Consider the following 22,062-nt stretch of genomic DNA (forward strand, 5'->3'; position numbering starts at 1 on the left):
CTGCTGTCCTACATGTCCTACTGTCATGTTATTTTGGGGCTGACTCCAAATTCGAACATCACTAGGAGTGTTATCCAGGTGCCTTTAGTAAGACCTGTAGGTCTCACATTGGTACCACACAGCTAAAGGCTATATGGACTTGCAACAAGAGACTTTGAGACAAGAGACTTGCAACAAGAGACTTCATTGTGGCCATAAGGGTTGTGAGGAGGAGGGAAACCCAGACAGAGCTGAGTACCAAGGCAGTTATAAGGTAAGAAGTATGTTACTTTTTGTTAAAGTCAGAAACCTCGTATCTCACAGGAGCTGTGGGTTCTTCCTCCTGTGGTTGCTCCGAGTCATAAATAAAGGTGTTCTGGTGACAAAGATCTCTGCGTACAATACACACAACTCACATTAGAATCAAAATGTAACAGGACAGCTTTTCTGCTGGAAATTTTTCCCTCAAGCAAATTAAACTTTCCAGCCCCTGTTGGAGCAGTGACTTCTCTGCAGTTCACTGGAGGGCAGCAAGGGCTCACGCTCTGGATTTTTGCACTGATACAGCTGGGAAATGCTGCAAGCACCAACTTAACAAAAGCACACAGTTTTGATGCCACTGCAAGCATTCCTGGCAGTGCAGCAAGCAGCAGCCTGCTGCTCCTGAAGCTAGAATGCAGGGAAGGAGACTCAAAAGCGGCTTTTTTGGAGCTGGGCTCAGAGCCTTACCATGAAGTAAACACAAAAGCCTCACTCACTCAGCATTTGTGATGCAACACAATCAGATCACCTGTCAGTAGGGACCCAACCCAAAGAACACAAACTGAAAGTTACCAAATTTTCACAGCACAGCCAGTCAGGAGGGTCAAACACCTCCCAGCATTTGCTATGTTGGTGTTTTCTGAAATGGGTAACACAATATCATTACGAGAAACAAAAACAGGGGTCACAGCCAGGTGAACAGAAGCTTTAAGGAAAGTATGACGTGATCTCCTATCTGTGACAGCACCCATTTGGCCTTGAATAGTAAATCATGACTGGAAGCTCTATATGAATTTGGAAACCATTGTAAAGAATGCAGCTCTTGCTGAAGTGTCCCAATAAAATCTATTCCCTGTGGACAGCAAGACTGAATTACTCCAACTGTGACCCTGTGGGGTTTAAGTAACACAGGGCAGTGCTCCTGGCCCTAAGCTCAATAATGCATAGATTTACATTATTGTAGCTGTGCCCACTGTAACCACTCAGTCTCCCAAATGATTTCAGCATCCAGATCAACTGTTAACATCAGCTAGGAATCACTTTCAATAAACAGTTCCCATGTAATCACCCTGCCTGAGGAAGGTTGATGAAGATAATGTGAAGATGCACTCCAACAGCTCCATGTCTCTCCTGTACTGAGGACTCCACACTTGGATGCAGTGCTGCAGGTGAGGCCTCACAGCACAGAGCAGAGGGGCAGCATCCTGTCCCTTGGGTTTGTCAGCTGCACCCCACAGCTTGGTGTCATCCATAAACTGCTGAGGATGCACAAAATCCCACTGTTGATGTCATTGATGAAGATATCAAAAAGCACCAGTCCCAGTACTGACCCCCGAGGGGCACCACTCACCACTGATCTCTATCTGGGCATGGAGCCATTGACCACCGCTCTCTGGAACGATCTCACATCCAGTTCCTCATCCGTTGAACAGTCTACCCATCAAATTCATATCTTTCCCTTTTGGAGAATGGGATTTTGTGGGGACTGTGCCAGTGCCCTCACTGAAGTCCAGATAGACAACATCAGTGGCTCTTCCCTTGTCCACTGATACAGTTATGTCATCATAAAAGGACACCAGGTTGGTTGGGTAGCAATCATGACAAATGTCAGGCAAGTCTCGCATCTCTCTTTGCAGACAGAGCATTTACAGCTTAGAATCTGGTGTATGACTTGGTAGCTCCCAAATGAGTCCATGGTTTGCCCCTTAAATGCAGTATCCCTACATGCAGGAGTGGCTTGCACAGCCTGAGAAAAAGGGTGGTATGTTGAGGATAAGGGATTACCCATAAATGCCTCAGCAATTACCGACAGAAACATCAGCTGTGAGACAATCCTCTGTCCTCAGTAACTTACAGGTGAGCAGGAGCTCTTGTCGTTTCCTTTCCTTTTGTGCTCTATTTCAAATATATGATCTCCTAATCAATATAAATTCAGCAAAAAGTGACTACAAATTCTAAATCTAAACACTTTGAGAAATATTTAAAATATAGTCACAATCAGAGACGAAACATTTAAGTTTAGGTCTAGCTTTATCTAGGCTTATGCTTATAGTAGAATTAAGGCTTAATTATGCTATTGTACATCTCAAATTAAAAGCAATTTCTCAGAACAATCAAATCATAAAAGAAACATTGATACTGTAGAAGCTTCTGCAATATCTATTCCAAAAACTACACAAAATGCATTTATTGTGTGCAGACTAAGCCAACTAACAATTGATTTGTTCAAAATAATACTCTTACTACTGGTAAGCCTAAAAAAACTCCAAGGTAGAAATGCTGCACTTCCTGTTTCAGACAATAACAGGTTACCCTTGATGTTCTTCCCATGTGTTCAAAGGTACTCCTTGGAGGAGAACAAACTAAAAGTGTGCAAAATCCTTTAATTCCTTAAGACCTAGGTGGACTATTATAAATTATTCAGGCTTAAATCTGCTTAGATAACACACTGTATGTCACCAAATCCCCCTTCCTGCAAACCACAAGCTATACCCAAAGAAGCCAGGACTACAGGACTGCAGTAACAAGAAATGAAAGAGTTTTGAATTAAACTCTTACTTGCTGTGGGAAGCACGTCCGTACAGAATGCTCTGTGTATCCAAAAGAAGGTCCCTCAAACACAGCAGTTGGAAGTTTTAGGACTTCTTTCAAAAACTGATCAAACTTGGAAAATATCATCAGTCCGTTTGAATCTGATATTTGAGAGAAAATATCTGTAAGAAAATACAATAAAACATTTGGGTAAATACACGCTTGCTACAGAAAAGAAAAGCCTAATAATTTCAGTTCATTTAAACTCCAAAGCATTACTCCTGTTGTTTAATTCTAAACACAATTTCTTTTTAGTTGATATCAAGATAGAATTTATGAATGACCACGTTTCAATGTGCTGTGACATAAACCCCTCTATCCCCTCCATCCCATATCAAAAAGCACTGAGAAGAAAGACATCGAGGCACTGAGGGACATGGGTAGGGGGCAGGATGGGATGGGTTGGTGGCTGGATGTGGTGATCATAGCTGTCTGTTCCAACCTTAATTCTATGATTTCTTAGCCTCTCCAGCCCCTCTGCCCACCCATCCCACGCTGCTAACCCAGAGCTCTGTGTCTCAGCAAAAGTAAAAATATAGGAAAAGATGGACAGAGAGGGTTGGAAGAAAATGATGTCATGGGAGATGCTAGGGCTGCTGCACCCAGATAGAGCAGAACTGTCCGGGGGGCAAAAATCTCTCTGGAAAATACACATTCTTGAACAGTAAAGCTTGGTCTCTGCTATGACTGCAGTCAGGTTACACTACAAAGAAAGACTTCTCTAATATTAGTAAGACCTAAAATGTTTGAAGACAAGACAGATACCAGAATGCTTCACTAAGCAGCCTCTGAAATCATCTATGAGGCTATCTAAGACACCATAAGTAACTAAACATCAAAAAGGATGCGCTGACAGAAAGTAAGCTTAGTTTAAGTGATCAAAGCCATGTCTGTAAAAAACACTATTTCAGAAAGGTGTATTTCCAGTGAACTGAAATGAATGAATGAGCTCATGAAGAAGTCTACAGTGCTTGAGCTGAGGGCTGGATACTAGGAAAAGTCTTCTCTCTGAAGAGTGGCCAAGTATTGGGATAGGCTGCCCTGGGAAGTGATGGAATCACCATCCCTGGAGATGTTCAAGGAATTTGGAGATGTGGCACTGAGGGAGGTGGTCAGCAGGCATGTGGGATGGGTTGGGGTTGGGCTTGGGGATCTTGGAGGTCTTTTCCAACCTGAATGACTCTGTGATACAACTGCCTGCGGTTTGTATCAGGCAAAATGTACAGGCTTGATGGGAAGGTCTGAAGTCCTTGCTAAACAGTCTTACAAGGCATATAAGAAATAAGGACTGGAAAAAGAAGAAAAGAAAAAAAAGAAACAAGAAAGGGAGAAGCTAAGTGATGAAAGAATGCTATATTTTAAAGAACTAATCCAAGCAGAAAAATCAAATTTCACTGGAAAATTTAACATGGAAGAGAAGTGATGGAAATAACTGGAACTAATTAGAGAGCAAAACCTTCACAATCCTAAAATGCTGAATATCAGATTCGCCCCAGAACCAGCACATGAACTTGGTCCAATAATCAGTCTATTAAGGAGGGACTGGTAGAACATGATTGCATCATGACAGTACTTGTATTTAAAAAAGTACAAGAATCATTTGGGTAAATACAATCTATTAATCTAATTTCATCAGCATGCAGGATTTAAACGATTTTAAGGAGAAGGTAATTAAAGCTATGAAAGAAATGAAAAATGAGATAAAAATGAACAAGCTATATCAAGAATAAATTAAAAGAAACCCAAGTGGTTTTGTAGTCAAAATGAAGTTGAAGTCATCTATGTGGGGAAACTTTCACAGGGGAAATTAGAGGTTGAAATTGGAAAAGATAAAGATTCATAGGATTTAATTAAATAGTCATCTTCCCTTCCAAAGGGTACTAAGTTACCTGAAAAGAGAAAACCTCAAGCTAAACAGGAGCTAACAGTGTAATTTCTCAGGATCCCACCTTAAGGTCACATCACGTATGTGCTAATTAAGTTTCCCTATGACAAGGTGTTATACTATAATTCTCATCCAAAGATTCAGTTCAGTGCAACCACACTATAAACATGTTTCTGTGCCTTCTTTTTTTTTTTTTTACTAGAGAAAATAAAAAATGAACACCAAAACACTGCTCAATTCCAAAGATACCAATGTAAAATGGAGTAGAACTTGATGAGCACTGTGAACAAAGCTCCTATCATATCACAGAATCACAGAATGGCCTGGGTTGAAAAGGCCCACAATGCTCATCCAGTTCCAACCCCCTGCTGTGTGCAGGTCACCAACCAGCAGCCCAGGCTGCCCAGAGCCACATCCAGCCTGGCCTTGAATGCCTGCAGGGATGGGGCATCCACAGCCTCCTTGGGCAACCTGTTCCAGTGCCTCACCGCCCTCTGGGGGAAAAACTTCCTCCTAAGATCCAACCTAAACCTCCCCTGTCTCAGTTTAAAACCATTCCCCCTTGTCCTATCACTGCCCACCCTCACAAACAGCCGTTCCCCCTCCTGTTTCTATGCTCCCTTTAAGTACTGGAAGGCCACAATGAGGTCTCCCTGGATCCTTCTCTTCTCCAAGCTAAACAAGCCCAGTTCCCTCAACTTTTCCTCACAGGAGAGGTGCTCCAGTCCTCTGATCATCAAATAAACCTGTCCAGTATTTCCATGGAGAGCCTTCTTTCAACTGATTGCAACTTTGCCAGAATCCACCAGCCTGCATTTTCTACTGGGCATCTGCCTGATGCTTTACAGTTTCAGCTGAAGACCCAACCACTTCCCTGCATGAGTTAAAAACAAAGGAAAAAACCAAACAGACCAAAACCCCTGGCACCCTCATTTTTTAAGGAGTGGATTGGGAGACTTTCCTGTGCCTCGATTCCCTCAAAGTTGACAAATTTAACTGTACAAATTTGAATAACATTTCTTAAAAACTAATGAATAATAGTTTAAAAGCCAAGAAAATAAATCCGTAACAGGCACAAATTAATTTGTGCTTCTTAGGGGATTTTCCCTGGTCTTAATCTAAAATATATAATCAAGCAAAAAGAGCAAACCTAGGAAATACAAGCCAGTCAGCCCCAGTTTGGATCCTGGGAAAATAATGGAGAAAATTCTTTTGGAGTACATTTCTGAGCACCCAAATTTGACTGGAGCAGTTGGTAGGGATCTGCTAAGGAGAAATTCCATCTGACCAGCACAGCTTGCTCTTCTAGCATTCAAAGTGGGATGTCACAGTCTGAAGGGGTGAAAAGACAGGTGGGTAAGGAGCAAGTTGGATGATTGGTCTTAGAGGACAGTAGATAATGGGTCACGCTGCATGGGGGCCAAGAACAAGGGGACTGGTATAAACAAGAAGGGGACTGGTGCTGGGCTCTGTCCTGCTCAACATCTCTGCTAGTGAAGGGCAGGGTACACTGTCCTCAGGTTTGCAGGTACAAAGCTGGAGAGGTCCAGGTGCCCAAGTGGCCATAAAGACTAAGGGCATCCTGGCCTGTGTCAGAAATATTGCAGTCAGCAGCACAGGGAGCTGACTGTCCCTCTGTACTCAGCTCTGGTGAGACCACTCCTCAAGTACTGTGCTCAGTTTTGGGCTCCTCGCTATGAGAATGACAGTGAGGCACTGGAGCACAGAAAGGCAAGTGAAGCTGTGAAAGGTCTGGAGCACAGGAGTCATGAGGAGTGGCTGAGGGAGCTGGGATGGGTCAGCCTGGAGCAGAGGAGGCTCAGGGGAGACCTCACTGCTCTCTGTAGCTCCTGACAGGAGGTTGTGGTGAGGTGGGGGTTGGCCTCTGCTCCCTGATAACAGTGATGGGATGAGAGGTGATGGCCTCAAGTTGCAGCAGGGGAAGTTCAGCTGGGATATTAGAAAAAATTCACTCTCTGAAAGAAAGGTCAAGCTTTGGAACAGGCTGCCCAGGCAGGCGGTGGAGTCACCATCTCCAGAAGCATTCAAGAATCACAGAGATGTGGCACTCAGGGACATGGTCAGTGAGTGTGCTGGAGGTGGGTTAGGGATGGACTTGGTGATTTTAGAGGCCTTTTCCAACCTTATTGATTCCATGAAATTCTACGATAGCCCCAAAAGCAAGGGCTGCCATCCAGTGAGACCCAGGCAAGCTGAAGGAATGGGTCAAAAGGAACTGTATGAAACAAAAAAAGGACAAATGCACATTCCAAAATGCATGCGATGCAGGCTGGGGACTGGCTGGCTGGCACAGATCTGCAGGAAATGTCCTTGGGAAATGTGGGGTCCCAAGTTGAAGATGAGCCAGCAGCATGGCACAGCAGCAAGGAAGGTCAACAGCATCTTGAGCTGCATGAGCAGGAACTCACCCTCTACTGAGGGAAGCGATTCTTTTCCTCCCCTCAAAACTTGCTACACCTCCTCCAGGCATTGTGCCCAGCTTTGATACCAACAGAATCACAGAATATCTGAGAACCACAGAAGGTGAAGGACATACTGAAGTGTGGAGGGCTACAAGGATGCCCAGCAGGTTGGAGCACTTATCCTGTGAGGACAGGCTGAGGAAACAGCACTTGTTCACTTTGAAAAAGACTGAAATATTGGGAAGACATAATAACAGTATCCCAAAACCTACAAGGAGGCTGTGAAGGACACAGAGGAAGGTGCTTTTTGAGGAAGATGCAGTGATTTGCATTTGAGAACTAGGCATTGGAGAGGCCATAAGTCTGGCTGGTGCAGACTGTGCACCAGAGAATGTAAGAGAACAGACACAGGATAGACTATGGGCATTCACTGCAGGCATCCATATGGCACAGGTATATCCACGTATTTGTGCCACTAACAGGCCTTCATCATGGTCATCCAGAGAGGGGAACAAACCCAGGTCACAGTGCTGTCCGTGTGGGTGCTCTCTGGTCCTACTGTTCCATGGGTCCATCTTGATCCTACTGGGATACAGGCCCTTAAAATGAGCAAGGTTGGAATTTGTTTGAAGTCAGGTTCTGATTGCAATTTACTTGCAGAAAGGACATGGAAGGAAACACTAATTACTTCACTATGGATCTGCTTGAATGCCAAAATGAGGTCACTCAAATCCACAGACTTCATCATATTTATATGGTATTTCTCTAGCTTAAAAAATGTGATGCTAAAGCTAAGCCCATAGCAACAGGCTGAGCTTATAACTCCTTCCTTGCACTTCATGCAAAGCAACTCCTTCACAAGGAGTGTCAGCCACTGGAAATAATCTTTCCCACTGAAAGCAAAGTGGCATCATTGAACAACTCCATTCATATGTACTGTCAGACACTGTGCAGTCTAGAAAAAAAAAACTCCACTTGTTTGCATTTTCAGAATGTCAAAAGAAAGCCTGCAAGTGTCTGCAAGTACAGAGACCAAGTGACTGTAACTCAAATTAGATGATTTTCTCATAGAGATGAGAAAAAGAAATATTTACAGCTTCCTGGATTTCCACAAAGCCTCATGGTCCAGCTGAGCTGGCAGCCTGCTCACTTAGTGCCTTCAGTCCTCGTCTCGGAGGGGGAACGGAGCAGCTGTTTTCTATTCAGCACGAACACGCTGTTCATGATTTTACACAACGCTGTCCCTTCACCACCATTTTGCTTTCCATCCAGGTTGAAGATTCCTGTTCTACATCTAGTTGCTCCTTGTACAGAAAGTTTGTTCTGACTTTGGTGACTGCTGTTCTTCTCAGGAAAGATAAAGCAGATCTGAAAAGGCAGAGTGAGTGCAAGGTACCACAGCAGCGCTCATGCTAAGCACAAACATTCCACGGATTTATGCAATGCCTTAGTCTTCCTGTTTTGTTCTTTGTGTCCTTCCCTCTTGGTCACAACACTTCACTACTTTAACTACTACTAGATAGAGCATCAATCCTCCAGGAGAAACTCCAAGATCTGTCTTAGCACTAACAACTTCCTGAGCTCACCTTTCTGTGCCTGACATTAGGATGACACCTCACTCCTCCGGCACACAGCACTGCACATAAATTCACACTGAATTTCAGCTACCACTTCATTCACTCAGTGTGAGTAACTCACAGTTACTCAGCACTGCCAGATGATGCTACAACTCTTCGCAGTCTATTTTGGCTTTTACTACACCAATGTACTTTATAAAAGACTGCCATCTTCCATTCTATTTTTCCAGATCATTTATGACACGTTAAAAACAGCTGAAGTCCAGCATTATTCACCCACCTTTTTACTGCTCTTTTTTGGGCTCCCTTCAGCTAATGTCTTACACATAGAAAAGATCTTCCTTTCATCCCTTTCAGACTCTAATGTTTTTATCTGTTTGATAAGATACTTGAAGCCCTCTTAGAAACTCAAGAATTCTGTGTTGGTCAGAAATCCTTTGCATTTTTCTACTTTTTTTGCCCTACTTTAAGGAACTCCTACAGTTTTGTAAGACATTCCTTCCAAAAGCCATTCCTCCTCCCTGCCCAAGAAATTATCTACCCATTAATCAACTAATTCTATTCTTCATTACTACCAGTTTGCCCCGAAGTGCATCAGGCCTACAGGTGAAAGGTGCTTACAGTGAAAGCAGGGTTGGTCTTCTCACTGGTGACAGATGACTGGACGAGGGGAAATGGCCTCAAGTTGTGCTGGAAGGTTTAGGCTGGATATCAGGAAACACTTCTTTACAGAAAGGGCTGTTAAGCACTGCAATAGGCTGCCCAGGGAGGTGGCTGAGTCACATCCCTGGATGTGTTTTGGATGCGGTGCTCGGGGACATGATTTAGCAGAGGGTTGTTAGTTAGTGTAGTATGGTTAGGTTCAATTGGACTTGATGATCTTTAAGGTCTTTTGCAACAAGAAAGAAGAGAGAGAGAGACAGACACAGAGTTCTCCATATGGCCCTTTCTAAACTTCAGTACATTTTCTTTTACCTCCTCCCTTGGTCCTCAGAAGTTTTTCACAAAGGTAACCAACAGTAATTCAGCTACTCTATGATTTGCATTCTAGCTCTACTCATCTTTTTCCAGTAGCAGTAATACTTCCTTTCTCCTTCCATAAGAAACTTTACAAGATCATGCTATCCTGCATCACACCCTTCCGAGTTTCTCTCATCTTCCACAAAAAAAGTTGACCCATTATCATGTCTGAAAAGCCAACGGCCTGATTTTAAAATCACAGCATCACTAAGGTAGAAAAAAATTACTAAGATCACCTAGTCCAACCACCAACCCATTAGTCCACCAATCAACCCATTAGTCCACCAATCAACCTATTAGAGAACAGCCTGGTTGAAAGAAAACTATTCCTTCCCGCGCAGGTTTGCTCTGCTCCTCTTTCTGAATTCCTGGATAAAAGAAATTCATTTCTCACAGTTGGCTGATAGCATATTACAGAGATTTCAAATGGGTGTGGCCAACAGTTAGTACTGTCATCACCATCAAAAGCAGCCAAAATCATGGTGGAAACAGCTTTAGTGATATACCAAGAAGGATAAGGAAAAAAACTGAGTTTAAAGGTAAATTTAAAAAGGCAGAAGTGCTGCTTCCCAGAACACATGTCAAATACGGAGGTCACATGCTCTCTGGAAAATAAAGCTCCATATCCAACCATGGAATTATCCAACCGTGTTTGCCCAAGCCACTGGAACAGGTTGCCCAAGGAGGCTGTGGATGCCCCAGCCCTGCAGGCATTCAAGGCCAGGCTGGATGTGGCTCTGGACAGCCTGGGCTGCTGGTTGGTGACCCTGCACACAGCAGGGGGTTGGAACTGGATGAGCACTGTGGGCCTTTTCAACCCAGACCATTCTGTGATTCTGTGCAGATAGTGCATAGAGAAAACAGGGAGTGCAGATACTGGCGGTCAGATCCCAGCAGTACAACATAAATTGGAAGGCAGCTGATAAAGTGCAAGAAAGAAGACACGACAACCAGAATATAAAAAAGCAGCATTCAGTGAGAGTAGTCAAAAACCTTTCCTACAACCTCAGCTGAACCTCAGTTAAGAATCTTCATAAAGAAAATTACCATATTAAAAGAAATAGGACTCAACAGGATTAGCAAAAAGAAAAAGAAAGTTTCGTATGCTAGGAAAAAAGCTGGGGTGGAGAAGAGAACATGAAATGCACAACTATCAAGTTTTAAGACACATTTGTGAAGCAGGACGATTAAATAAGGTGCCTTTCAGGTGAAGACATCTTAATCAGCCACTTCTGACTCAGCACTTGGTAGCCTAGCATAACCTCCAGGATGGTGTCTGGGCTTTGTTTGAAAGCATCAACTCCTTTACCATCTAATTCCATGGTTAATTGCCCTTTTAAAAGGTCACTTTTTACCATTTGCTTGACATGTTTCGGTGTGGTCCTACTTATGCATAAAAATAGATCCCCTTTTCTGTACCAGGTTTATACCAAACTGTTTATCTATTGTAACCTCTTAAAACCCTGAGGTAATGGGATCCAAGTTTGTGTAGTTTAATAGATCACACTGGTATTTTGTATCATTTTGAAAGAAAATACGTTTTAGAAGTTTAATGCTGTGGAAAAGTGAAAAGAATTATTTAGGGTGAATAATAATCACAGAGGTCAGAAGGAATTAATTATCACAAAATAACTTTCATAAAGGGAATTTAGGGGGGAAATGAAAACCAATGACATCAGAACAGCAAAATCTGGCACTAGCAGTTAAGACCTGCTTCCAATCTTTTCAGGACAGAAAAGGAAAGAAAATCCCATAAACCACACTATGGCTTGCCACTGAGAAGGATGGAAGAATTACATGTAAGTGCCAGAGATTTTAAAATAAACACATGGACTCAGAAAAGCTGTTCATAACACAGTCGGTACGTTTGTTGTGTGACCAGCAGATGGCATGTGTTACAAAAAAACCATGAATGTGACAACGCTGCCCATTCACCACACACACAAAAAAAAGGACAAAAATTGTTGTGATTTTGATTGGAAATACTTACATCTTAGTTTGTCCAGTATTTTGCCACCACACATTGTTGCTAACATTGCTTTCACTGAAAACACCGTCAGCTTCCCATGGCCCTCGCTGTGGAAAAAAGTACATGGTGAGTAATTGCTGTAGAGTGAGAAGGAACACACACTGAGGTTGTAGGTAGGGAATACATAACTGTTAACAACTAAGATCGAGCACAGCTACTTACTGTAACATTATACCAGTGCTAATATCCTGAATATACCACACAGAACAGGAATAACATGAGCAGTCTTTTATTACAGTTGAAACTGATGGCATGTATGGGGAATTGTTGTCTAACATCAGCAAGACAAAATGAACCTGCCCATGTGGAAAGCACGAGAAAGCACACTGAGCACACGATGGTATGCAGAAACAGCAAGGTGTGTTACCCCTGTTACCAGAAGAGGATGAAATTAGGTGGAAGCAAGTCACCAGGCCAAGACAGGCTGAGTGAAACACACTGCAGTAAATACTGGCAACAGATTCCAGTTGCACCAGCCTGGTGAAAGGCACACACTCTGCCTCTCTGATTCCCAATTTCTGGATGAGCTTCCATAGCAATAAAGATAGAAGACAGAGAACCTTCACTGTGCCATACTGGAGGACCAGTACTTGGAAAATGCTAGGAAGGAGTAAAACCACTGAAAGTAATTCTGCCTCACAGCACCAAAATAGTGACAAAATTTTTATTTTAAGCTGTATAAAGGCTATAAAGTTAACAAAACAGTAAAGATAGCAGTTATCCTACTTCATTTCTGTCTTTTAGTTTCCTCAAAGGAAAAAGTTGGCACTCCTGCTATGCCAAACCACCAAACCACAGAAATAACAACACCCAAAACCCAACAAGACTTTACAGCATCTGAAATCTGAAGTCTGAAAAGATCCATTCTCTTCAAACCTTGGTCTCTGCTTGTCTCAGCAAATCTCAATAACCATTTCAGGCTTCTTTAAAGCAGAGTCTCAACCTCTCTTTCCATTTGCTCTGTTACAGCCACTCTTCTCTCAGCTCTGAATTATTTTTTAATTAACTGAAAGAAAGAACAAGTGACTGGAACCATCCATGTCTCCTCACACGGTACAATCTTATCCTTGAAAGATATCTCACGGTGCCTTCAGATATAGGTCTGCTTCTGCTGACATTCTGTTTATTAATCAAGAAAATAAAATTAAAAAATCCTCCCCCTGCAATCTGGTACAGAGGTGTAGTTAAACAAATTGCCAACATCTACACTGATTTTTGGTCCCATGTGAGTCCATCTGCTGAATTCCCTACCAAAAGGAAAAAGGACAGAACTTTCGGTACAATTTTGAAACTTCTGTGACACTCATGAGTTTGAAGGATAGGAATAAGTCTGTGGGACTTGTTTAAAACAGATGGAGCCTGTGGACAGAGAAGGACCTGGATGTGCTGATGGCCAATAAGGTGATCATGAGCCAGCAGCGCGCCCTTGTGGCCACAAAGGCCAGCGGTGTCCTGGTTGACCAACAGTAGGCCAACAGTTGACCAAAAGTTGACTAGGAGCCAGATGCATGCCCTAATGGCCAAGAAGACCAATGGGACTCTGGGGTGCATTGCACAGAGTGTGACCAGCAGGGCAAAGGCAGTACTACTCCAGGAGTGCTCAAGGAGTGCTTGGACACTGCTCTCAGCCATAGGGTTTAGGTGGTCCTGTGCAGAGCCAAGAGTTGGACTCGATGATCGTTGGGGGTCCATTCAAACATGGGCTATTATATGATTTCAGACCTGCAACTCCTCCTTTTTATTCCCCATTCTGTATGCAATATAAGGCAGTTAGTTCACAAAGACACTCAGTTATAGAACCATAGAATGGCTTGGGTTGGAAGAGACCTCAATGATCATCAAGCTCCAACCGCCCTGCCACAGACAGGGCTGCCGGCCTCCACGTTTAATACCAGACCAGGTCATATCAATTTCCCAAAAAAGCCATCACAGCTTTCCTCATAGTGCTGCTCTGTGGGCACTTCCCAATACTCCGAGAGCTCCTTCCAGCTTTGCCAACTATAGGGTCCATCCTGATCACGCTGCTTGCCAGCTCATCTCCTCACATGACTGTTGGTCATCCTCTCCCTCCTCCTTACTGCGTGCTGCTATTACAATATGAAAACAAAAAAGGAAGTTGAAGCAACTAAACCTGTTGCTAAATCAAATGCATTTCTAGAAAAGGTGAAATCAGAAAGAATGGACCATCGCTGTGTGGTACCAATTGTGGGTCAAGGATTTCAGAAAGCTGGAGAAGGCTACCAAGAAAAACAGGCTCTGGAATGAGCCACCACCACTGCCAAACACCCACAGGCAGAGCTTCATGGGAGAGAGCAGCAAAGAATATCATAACACAGCTACTCCTCCTCCCAACTCACTACTGTACACTGTATGAACCACCAGTTGTGCACCACAACCAGTGCTATTCTGCAAGTCTCAGGGATGAGCTGACTGTGAGCCTAGGTCTCCTCTCATTCTTGGCTTTCCCATGGCACAACACAGTGCAGCATCACAGCTTCTCTCTCAACACCATGTGACAGATAGAGGAAGCTCAACACAAACTGCTGTGTTGTGCTGGGAGCAAGCAGGCTGCTTGTGCTGCAGACAAGAGGTGGAATTTGCAGGTTTGGGGCAGAGGGAGACAAACATCTCTAACTAAAGCCTCAACCTTTTGAGCCAGTCCCTCAAAACACAACCACTTCTATTTTAAATTCTACATTTTCTAGTGTGACCTGACTCAGAATAAGGAAACTCATCGGTTACCCTTTACAACAACTCTCACAATCAATATCATATCACACTAAACAGAAAAATATAAAGGTTTGATTCTGATGTCATAGCAGTATTGCTACTATGAGCTCTGCACTGTTTTTAACTGTCCTGAGTGAGACTGGGATTGTTCTGGACCTTTGGGGAGGATAATTCTAGCTGCTCTTTGGTGACCTTAAGAAGAGGAATTAAGAATGATTAAAACTTGGACATTACAAGCACAACAACTATTTGGCATAGTGGTCCCGGCTGCTGTAGGTAAAACTCCTTCATTTCTGTGTCAACATCCTGGCCACAAGCAGTTTTCTGCTGCTCAGAGAGAAGGCAAAAGCAGAAGAAACAAAACAGATAACAACTGACTGTGAGAAAGATAAGAAAAAAGAACTCATTAACAACAGAGAAAGATTTCCATTTACTACTCAGAGAACCCAGAGGTAACCCTACTTGAGATCAGCAGATTAACCCCTGATGAAAGAGGCTGTGAGGGAAACTTACTAAAGCTGGACACAAGGGAGTGCCTGGCAGTATTCTGAACAGGAAAACAAACTTCTCCCAGTCAACAAATAAGAATTAGACTTTATGTGGTCACAGTGTGTTATAATACGATCCGAGCTGAACGTTGAAACAAGGCAGCCTTGTAAAACGGTCTCGTTGATCAAGAGTCAACAAAAAAACCTTTCACTTTTTAAAACATTGCTACAGCATCACGAGTTTAACATTATGTCCTACCACAGCCTGCAGAACACTTCAGTTCAGACACGCAGCTCACAGCAGGCTGCAATTTCCAGAAGGCACTCGCTCACCTTTCTCAAGAAAGCAATTTTTAACAAAAAGCTTTGCTGCTGTGGCAGTGTAGATCTGTAAATCTCTGCAGGCGCTACCATGATATGAAGTGTTTGTGCAACACACAATTCCACAAAATGAGAAATAGCATGCAGACACTTTGCCAGAGACTCATGCAGTTGCTGGCAGCATTCACCTAACTGAAAGAGAAAAGTAGTTTAGGAGTACAGCTAGAAGAGTTACTAGCCTGTCATACGCTGCTATCATGAAGTTGAGGAGAAGGCTGATGGATTGCTCTACGCTGATTTGGTGAGTAGAAGGAAGGCGTTTGTTGAGCTGGTAGTAGATGGATGAAATGATTGTTTCTAGTCGAGACACGTTGATCTCTGTGTTATGATCCAAAGTGTTAAGGCCATTATCTCGGAAGGCTTCAATCATATTCCAGATATCAACAAGATGAACTAAAAATAAAGGGGAAAAAAAAATTAACTTCTATTCTGTAATGCACACAATCTTACTTCTAAGGCATTACATCTGAATATGACATTAGTTTTTATCTTGGAGTCAACCACTACTTACTCATCTTCAAAGTGAGAAACGGAGCCTTGATACTCATACTCAGCTCACACCAGATACTTGAAAGTAACAGCAGTGCCCTGAGTCCCCGTGGGCCTTTTATTCTGCCCCTCAAAGGAGAGCAAAGCCACATAAAGGAGAAACGTGCTCCTCCACCATCACCTAGTGCTGTAGCCAAATTATGTATTTTCTTCTGAGAAAGACATCAGCCACATTCAACATCCACTACAGTAACCAGTTTGTAATGTTGAACATCCCTGTACTAACTAAAAGCTCAGTGCTAGAAAAGGAACTTGATGTTCCAGCTAAACTGTGACTGCTTCCAGCTGGTGCCAAGAGAAAAATACTTCATAAACATACGTCTTGAACTCCAAAGCTGTCCCTAAATTATCCCACTGTAGCTGTTCAGGTATCTAACTGTTAACAACACAGTGAAAGTGTGCCATAACCACACTAAGTGATCTATAGAACCGCATTAAACAATGTTTGACAGTGTTTCAGTGTTTGAAAAGCATGCAGGGCAGTGGGTAAGACATCTGAGGACCAGCAGGAATCCATTGGTCCAAACCACCAATTCACACCAAACACACACCCTGGATCACCACCTGGTGCAGACAAAGATCACAAGAGCACTCTGGTTTATGCATATATGGAAACGAAAGGTTACTCAAGGCATATGTATGGCACCAGTGAGTTAGGCCCCAAGTGTGTATGGCACTATAATTAGCAGATCTTGATACCTTGCTACTGATTAAGAGACCTTTTTAATTCAAAAGCATGGTTAGCGTTTCTCGTTTAGGAAAAGCATACCACTTTTCCTAAGGCACGAAGAATGTGTGGAGCTGCAGTTTGCATCTGCAAACATCTGCAGGACTCCTCAGCTGCTCTCCTGTTCTCTCCCACACCAGTTTCATCACTGGTAGGAGGCAGCTGCTCCAATAGTCTACCAAGCATTTTGTTTGGTCCAGTTTAATAAAGGAAACAGAACCCTTGGGTTCATCCTTACTTTGGTGAACTATTTAACATGGAAGGCAATGGAAGAGAATAAGAAAACATACAGTGAGTAGCGTGGCATAAACTTCAAGTGCTCTCTGTGGTTGCTATATATATGCCATGATGGTGTTCCACTGGAACAGGCTGCCCAGGGAGGTGGTGGAGTCTCCTTCTCTGGAGATGTTCAAGACCTGCCTGGATGCCTACCTGTGTGACCTGGCGTAGGGAACCTGCTTTGGCAGGGGGTTGGACTCGATGATCTCTGGAGGTCCCTTCCAACCCCTGCAATTCTGTGAAATGCAGACACCTCTGTGCTGGTGATCATCACCAAGCTCACAGCTGCATCCAGCTGTCTGCTGGCTTCTGTTCCACCATGGTGGAAAGGAGACAAAACAGTCCGGGGCTGGCTGCACTGAAGTATGTCAGTCCGGCCCAGGTACTTCAGGTTTTCCTTTAAGCATTAGAAACTAAAACTGAAGACACTATAAATACCGGTCAAAAATCACTGCCTCTTTAATGATCCTTAATTTTAAGTATTGTTTATTATTGTTGATTATTCCTGCTATATTTCAAATTCACATGGGTAGAATATTTGCATGAGAAATTGACAAAGAGTGATTACAACTTACGGTTACATCGCTTCTGCACAAAGCGCAGCTTGCAGGCTGTTCGATACGTTGAAAGTCTGATGACATCAAAGTTCTGGGCTCCTGTGAATAAAAAAGAAGTCTGTGTTTTTTCTTGCCCCTACGACACTCAGCTTATTTGTTTACTTTACAAGTGATGCTGACTGTTTCTTCACACGCATCATCCCTGTTACGGGACAATGACCAAGATGAGGAAATGGGAGCAGTGTATTACAAGCTGATGGAAGCGTCAGACTGACATGAGAACTCTGAAATCCCAAGAATTGGATTGAGTTGCAAGTGTGCACAAAGAGGAGCTCGCTGCTGTTGAGTGGTGGGTGCACAAAAGACAGAAAAAAAGGAGGGTGATGCTCCTACCACAGTCTGCATTGCCACCCCCACCGTTCCCCCCCTAGGAGCACGCTTTCCTTCTCCCAAGCAGATCTACACCAGGTAAAAAGCAGAAGAAAAAGTACAGAGGAGAGAACTCCAACCTCACCAACATCTCCCACTTCAAGATGTTTAAAACTTTTATTGTACCTTCAGCCAATCCCACATCATGTAAACGCTGTTATCTGTCACCCGTCTGCACCACATCCACCAGCTTCTGCCAGCACTGCAATTACTTTGAACATTACAAACCTGGGCAATCCCTGAAACTTGTATTAATCCAAAGGCCAAACAGATCTGAGCATCTCCTGGGCTGATCGGATGAGATGATAAATGATGTGGGGATGGTAAATGACACTGCTCTTAAGTCTGGTATCGGTCATTTCAGATCTGGAAGAAGCCAACAACTGGTCCAGGCCTTGCAAATTTCATTAATCATAAACAGAAATGTCTTAACTGGCTCACATTTCAACAGCACTTGTGGCTGTAATCAGTGTACGCCCTGTAATGAGTGGAGTTCTAAGGAGGAGTGTGAACAATCTGGCTGCACAGCAGTGGGTGCACATGGATCCTGCACCTCCCATGTTCTCACAGGAGTGCACAAAAGTAACATCTGTGCAATCTTTCAGACAGGCAATGTCACTGCCTCCATGAAGACTGGACTGAGGAACAGGGAAAACTGACTCAAAGAATGCAGACCTCTAAAAAAGCACACACACCAAAAAACAACCCCAAAAGCAACAAACCCACATCCTCCTGAAGAAGGTACATGGCTGCTGTATCGGGGTCATGCTCAAAGGTGATAACTTTTTTTCCTCCTGCAGCATTCTGAATTCAGAAACCAATCTGCAAACCTTTGAGTCCACGCTCACCAACTGCAAATTTCAAAAGCCACCTTATTTGATCAGTACAGGAGACGGGCAGATCGGTTTGGTCTTTTTGTCTTTTGTAAGAGATTTGCAAATATAACGCCGTCACTTGCTAAGACTGATACAGACCTGTAGGCTGTCTTGAAACCAGAGAACATGAGGTGAAAAGCATTTCCTAAGAGCAGTGAGAGCACTGACCCCTGCTCCAATGAGAAGCTCCCCAAAGCTCACCCAGGAGTGGCACCAGATGAGCCAACCTGGGGAGCATTCTGCTGGGCAGCGTGGCACAGCAAGCATTCCTATGTTATTTCTCAGTACCATCTTTAGAAAACTTATCTCAGATTAAGTATCTGATTTAACAGTTGGCAACCCTACCTGTGGCAGGAGGTTGGAACTAGGTGATCCTCAAAGTCCCTTCCAATCCAAGCCCTTCAATGATTGATGAGCTGGACAAATAATGTAAGCTGAAGTATTCAGATCCAAGGCTAGACTAAAATAACTCATTCTGTGCTTTTTATGCAATATTCTTTCAAAATTCTCCATTAGAGTGCTTAGGTCTACCTTCCAACACATGAAAAACAATTCGAACAGATGATAAGTCTTCTCAAACTTTGTCAATCAGAACCTTTTGTATGGCTAGCCAAGGACAAGCCACTGCACTTCATTTTTAGACCTCTTTAGCAGGGTCCAGTTGTGATAGACAATGAGAAATGGTTCCCAGTTAAAAGAGGAGATATTTTGCATCGATACAGGGAAAAAGCTTTTCTTATGTTAAGCATGGTGAAGCACTGCAACAGGTTGCCCAAGGAGGCTGTGGATGCCCCAGCCCTGCAGGCATTCAAGGCCAGGCTGGATGTGGCTCTGGGCAGCCTGGGCTGCTGGTTGGTGACCCTGCACACAGCAGGGGGTTGGAACTGGATGAGCACTGTGGGCCTTTGCAACCCAGGCCATCCTATAACAGGGTTCTTAGCACCCAATCAAGCCATAAGTGTCCCTGTTCACTGCAGGGGAGTTGGAACAAATGGCCTTTAAAGGTCCCTTCCAACTCAAACAATTGCTCAGGGAGGTGGTGGGGTCAGCGTCCCTGGAGGCGTTCAAGGAACATGGGGATGCGGCAGTGAGGGATGTGGGCAGTGGGCATGGTGGGGTGGGCTGGGGTTGGACTGGGTGATCTTAGAGGTCTTCTACAACCTGAATGATTCCATGACTTTATATATTCTGCAGGTCAGGAAATTAGAACAGCTTACATAGGTTTCTTGCTAGCTCCACAAATAACACAAAATCTACAAACACACGCTCAGGTGGTGTGTTCAGTGTGGATGAAAGTCATAAAATCTACTTCTGCCTCCTAAGAGGAATCTTCTAAATGCCAGTGAACATCCGTGAATGAAGATCTCCTAGAAAGAACACCTCTGCATTCATCTTCACAAGGAAACATGCTGTCTTTCTCGAGACAGATGAACACCTTCAATCTGCCAACCAACATGTTAGAGTGCCTTCGAGAGAAAAGCAGCTCAAGGAATCCACACACCAGTACTTCCACTGAAAAAAAACCACCATGAACCACAGCTGCAAAACCCAACAGAACACCTTCTATAAACAGATGATGGAAGAATTATCTATTCTGTTAGATAATTAGAGGAATTGCAAGTATTTTTTAGCAATTTAGCCAAAACTAAAAACAAGCAAGTAGATTCCTGCTCCCTTTGCCTTGGGTGGCAGATTCAAACACTGCCAGTAGACCTCTTTGAAGACAACACTATAATCAAACATGTGTGCTTCAGAAGAAATCTTTTGCTAAAGTAGCTTTAAAGGTATCACCAATATGCAAGGTAATTAGAGCACCAAGCAGGAATTAAGAGACTCTGAGAATCTTCATCAAATTAATATTGAAGAGAAACTGTATGGCTGCACACAGTTACTGATGAGATGCCAGTTACCTGTAGAAACTTAGCTGTACCAAATGATCACCAGGTGATTACTGGAGATACAAGACACGTGTAGTACTCTGATGTATCAGACAAAGCTCTTCTAATGGAGAAGCACTACTGTCATTTCACAAGATCCCAATGAGATTCAATTTGGGATTTCATGCGCCAGTGCAACCACCTTTGCTTAAGCAGAGCAGAGGCACAGAAAGAGATGAGGTATGTAGGCTGGAGAGTGCAGGTGTTGGTTTGTGCCACGTGCTGAGCACACAGAAAGGGATCTCACTGCAACCTCAGACATAAACCAAGCTGGAGGGCAGGGAGGAATACAACTCAGACAGCTCTCACATGAAAGGGAGCAGTTATAAATTGGCCAGGAACGAAACCATTCTTGAAATGACAAGATGCTTATAACCACACTCAGAATGACGCTCTGGAAATCCTCCAGCAAAACATTAGCACTGGTATATTATCTGTTTAAGAAAGGCATTCCCCAACCTAAATTCTGGATTATAGGATGTGCCGGCGTAACGCAAGGAGTTTCATTCAGTCCTGTGTTTTAGTAGGAAAGTAAAGTAACACGAAGACATGCAAACACACACAAACACACACACAATCTTTTATTTCTAACTGCTCACATCTTTTTAAAAGGCCATGTGTCATTCTTTAAATGAGATTACCTCCAGACAGGCACTTGATTTATACTAACAATTACAGGCTCTCTTTGGGCATCACGATGCACCTTAAGGTGAAATACGCCCTTTCTGACTTTCTTTATTTTACAAGCTGTCTACAAACTTCAGAAGTCCCAATATATGGGAAACATGAATGCTCCTTTTAAAAGGAGCTTGGCAAAGTGTAGAAGTGTAGCACTGCACGGCTCCTCAGGCACTGTTACCCATCTCCTGCACTCTCCTCCTGACCAGCACCCAGGATGCTTTTCACCAGCTCAGGCAATGGTCTTGAGGAAACCAGATGTAAATGATTGGGTGAAATCCTAAAAACAAAGCTCTTTGTAAAGAATAAATGATGTTACCTTCCAATCTCCTACTTACTCATTTCCATGAACAGCTGTCTCTTCTCTGCCATTGTCCTCCTCCTCTTCCCACTCTCCTCAATCATTCTGAAGACAAAAATGGCAATGAGTGTTTGCACCAGAATTCCTGTTACAAGAGCAACTTAACGTGAACAATATCATTATATTCATCAACCAAAATAGTTTGGTTAGATTTGGAAAATGAAAAGAAGAGCCAAGAGTTGGACTCAATGAACCTTATGGGTCCCTTCCAATTTGGGATATTTTGTGATTAAGAGTAGAGAAAAACAGGCATTTCCTCATATCTACAGCATTCCATAGCAGAGACAGTGCAATGCCTCTTCAAG

At 43.3% G+C, this 22,062-nt stretch overlaps 1 protein-coding gene across 1 annotated transcript in view; it reads right to left on the reverse strand.

Annotated features, from left to right (window-relative positions):
* DTNB (dystrobrevin beta) overlaps positions 1–21,801 on the reverse strand; it is a gene marked incomplete at both ends in the record, with an annotated part of 126,144 nt that extends 104,343 nt beyond the window's left edge. The window contains 5 exons of the mRNA XM_079532659.1: positions 2,800–2,954; positions 11,728–11,813; positions 15,545–15,758; positions 17,496–17,576; positions 21,735–21,801. Of these exons, the coding sequence (XP_079388785.1) occupies positions 2,800–2,954; positions 11,728–11,813; positions 15,545–15,758; positions 17,496–17,576; positions 21,735–21,801 (603 nt within the window). The remainder of the gene's footprint in view (positions 1–2,799; positions 2,955–11,727; positions 11,814–15,544; positions 15,759–17,495; positions 17,577–21,734) is intronic.
* Positions 21,802–22,062: the final 261 nt, after the last annotated feature.

The sequence above is a fragment of the Tetrao urogallus genome (genome assembly GCF_951394365.1).
Source record: "Tetrao urogallus genome assembly, chromosome: 2".
In the NCBI taxonomy this organism is placed as follows: Eukaryota; Metazoa; Chordata; class Aves; order Galliformes; family Phasianidae; genus Tetrao; species Tetrao urogallus.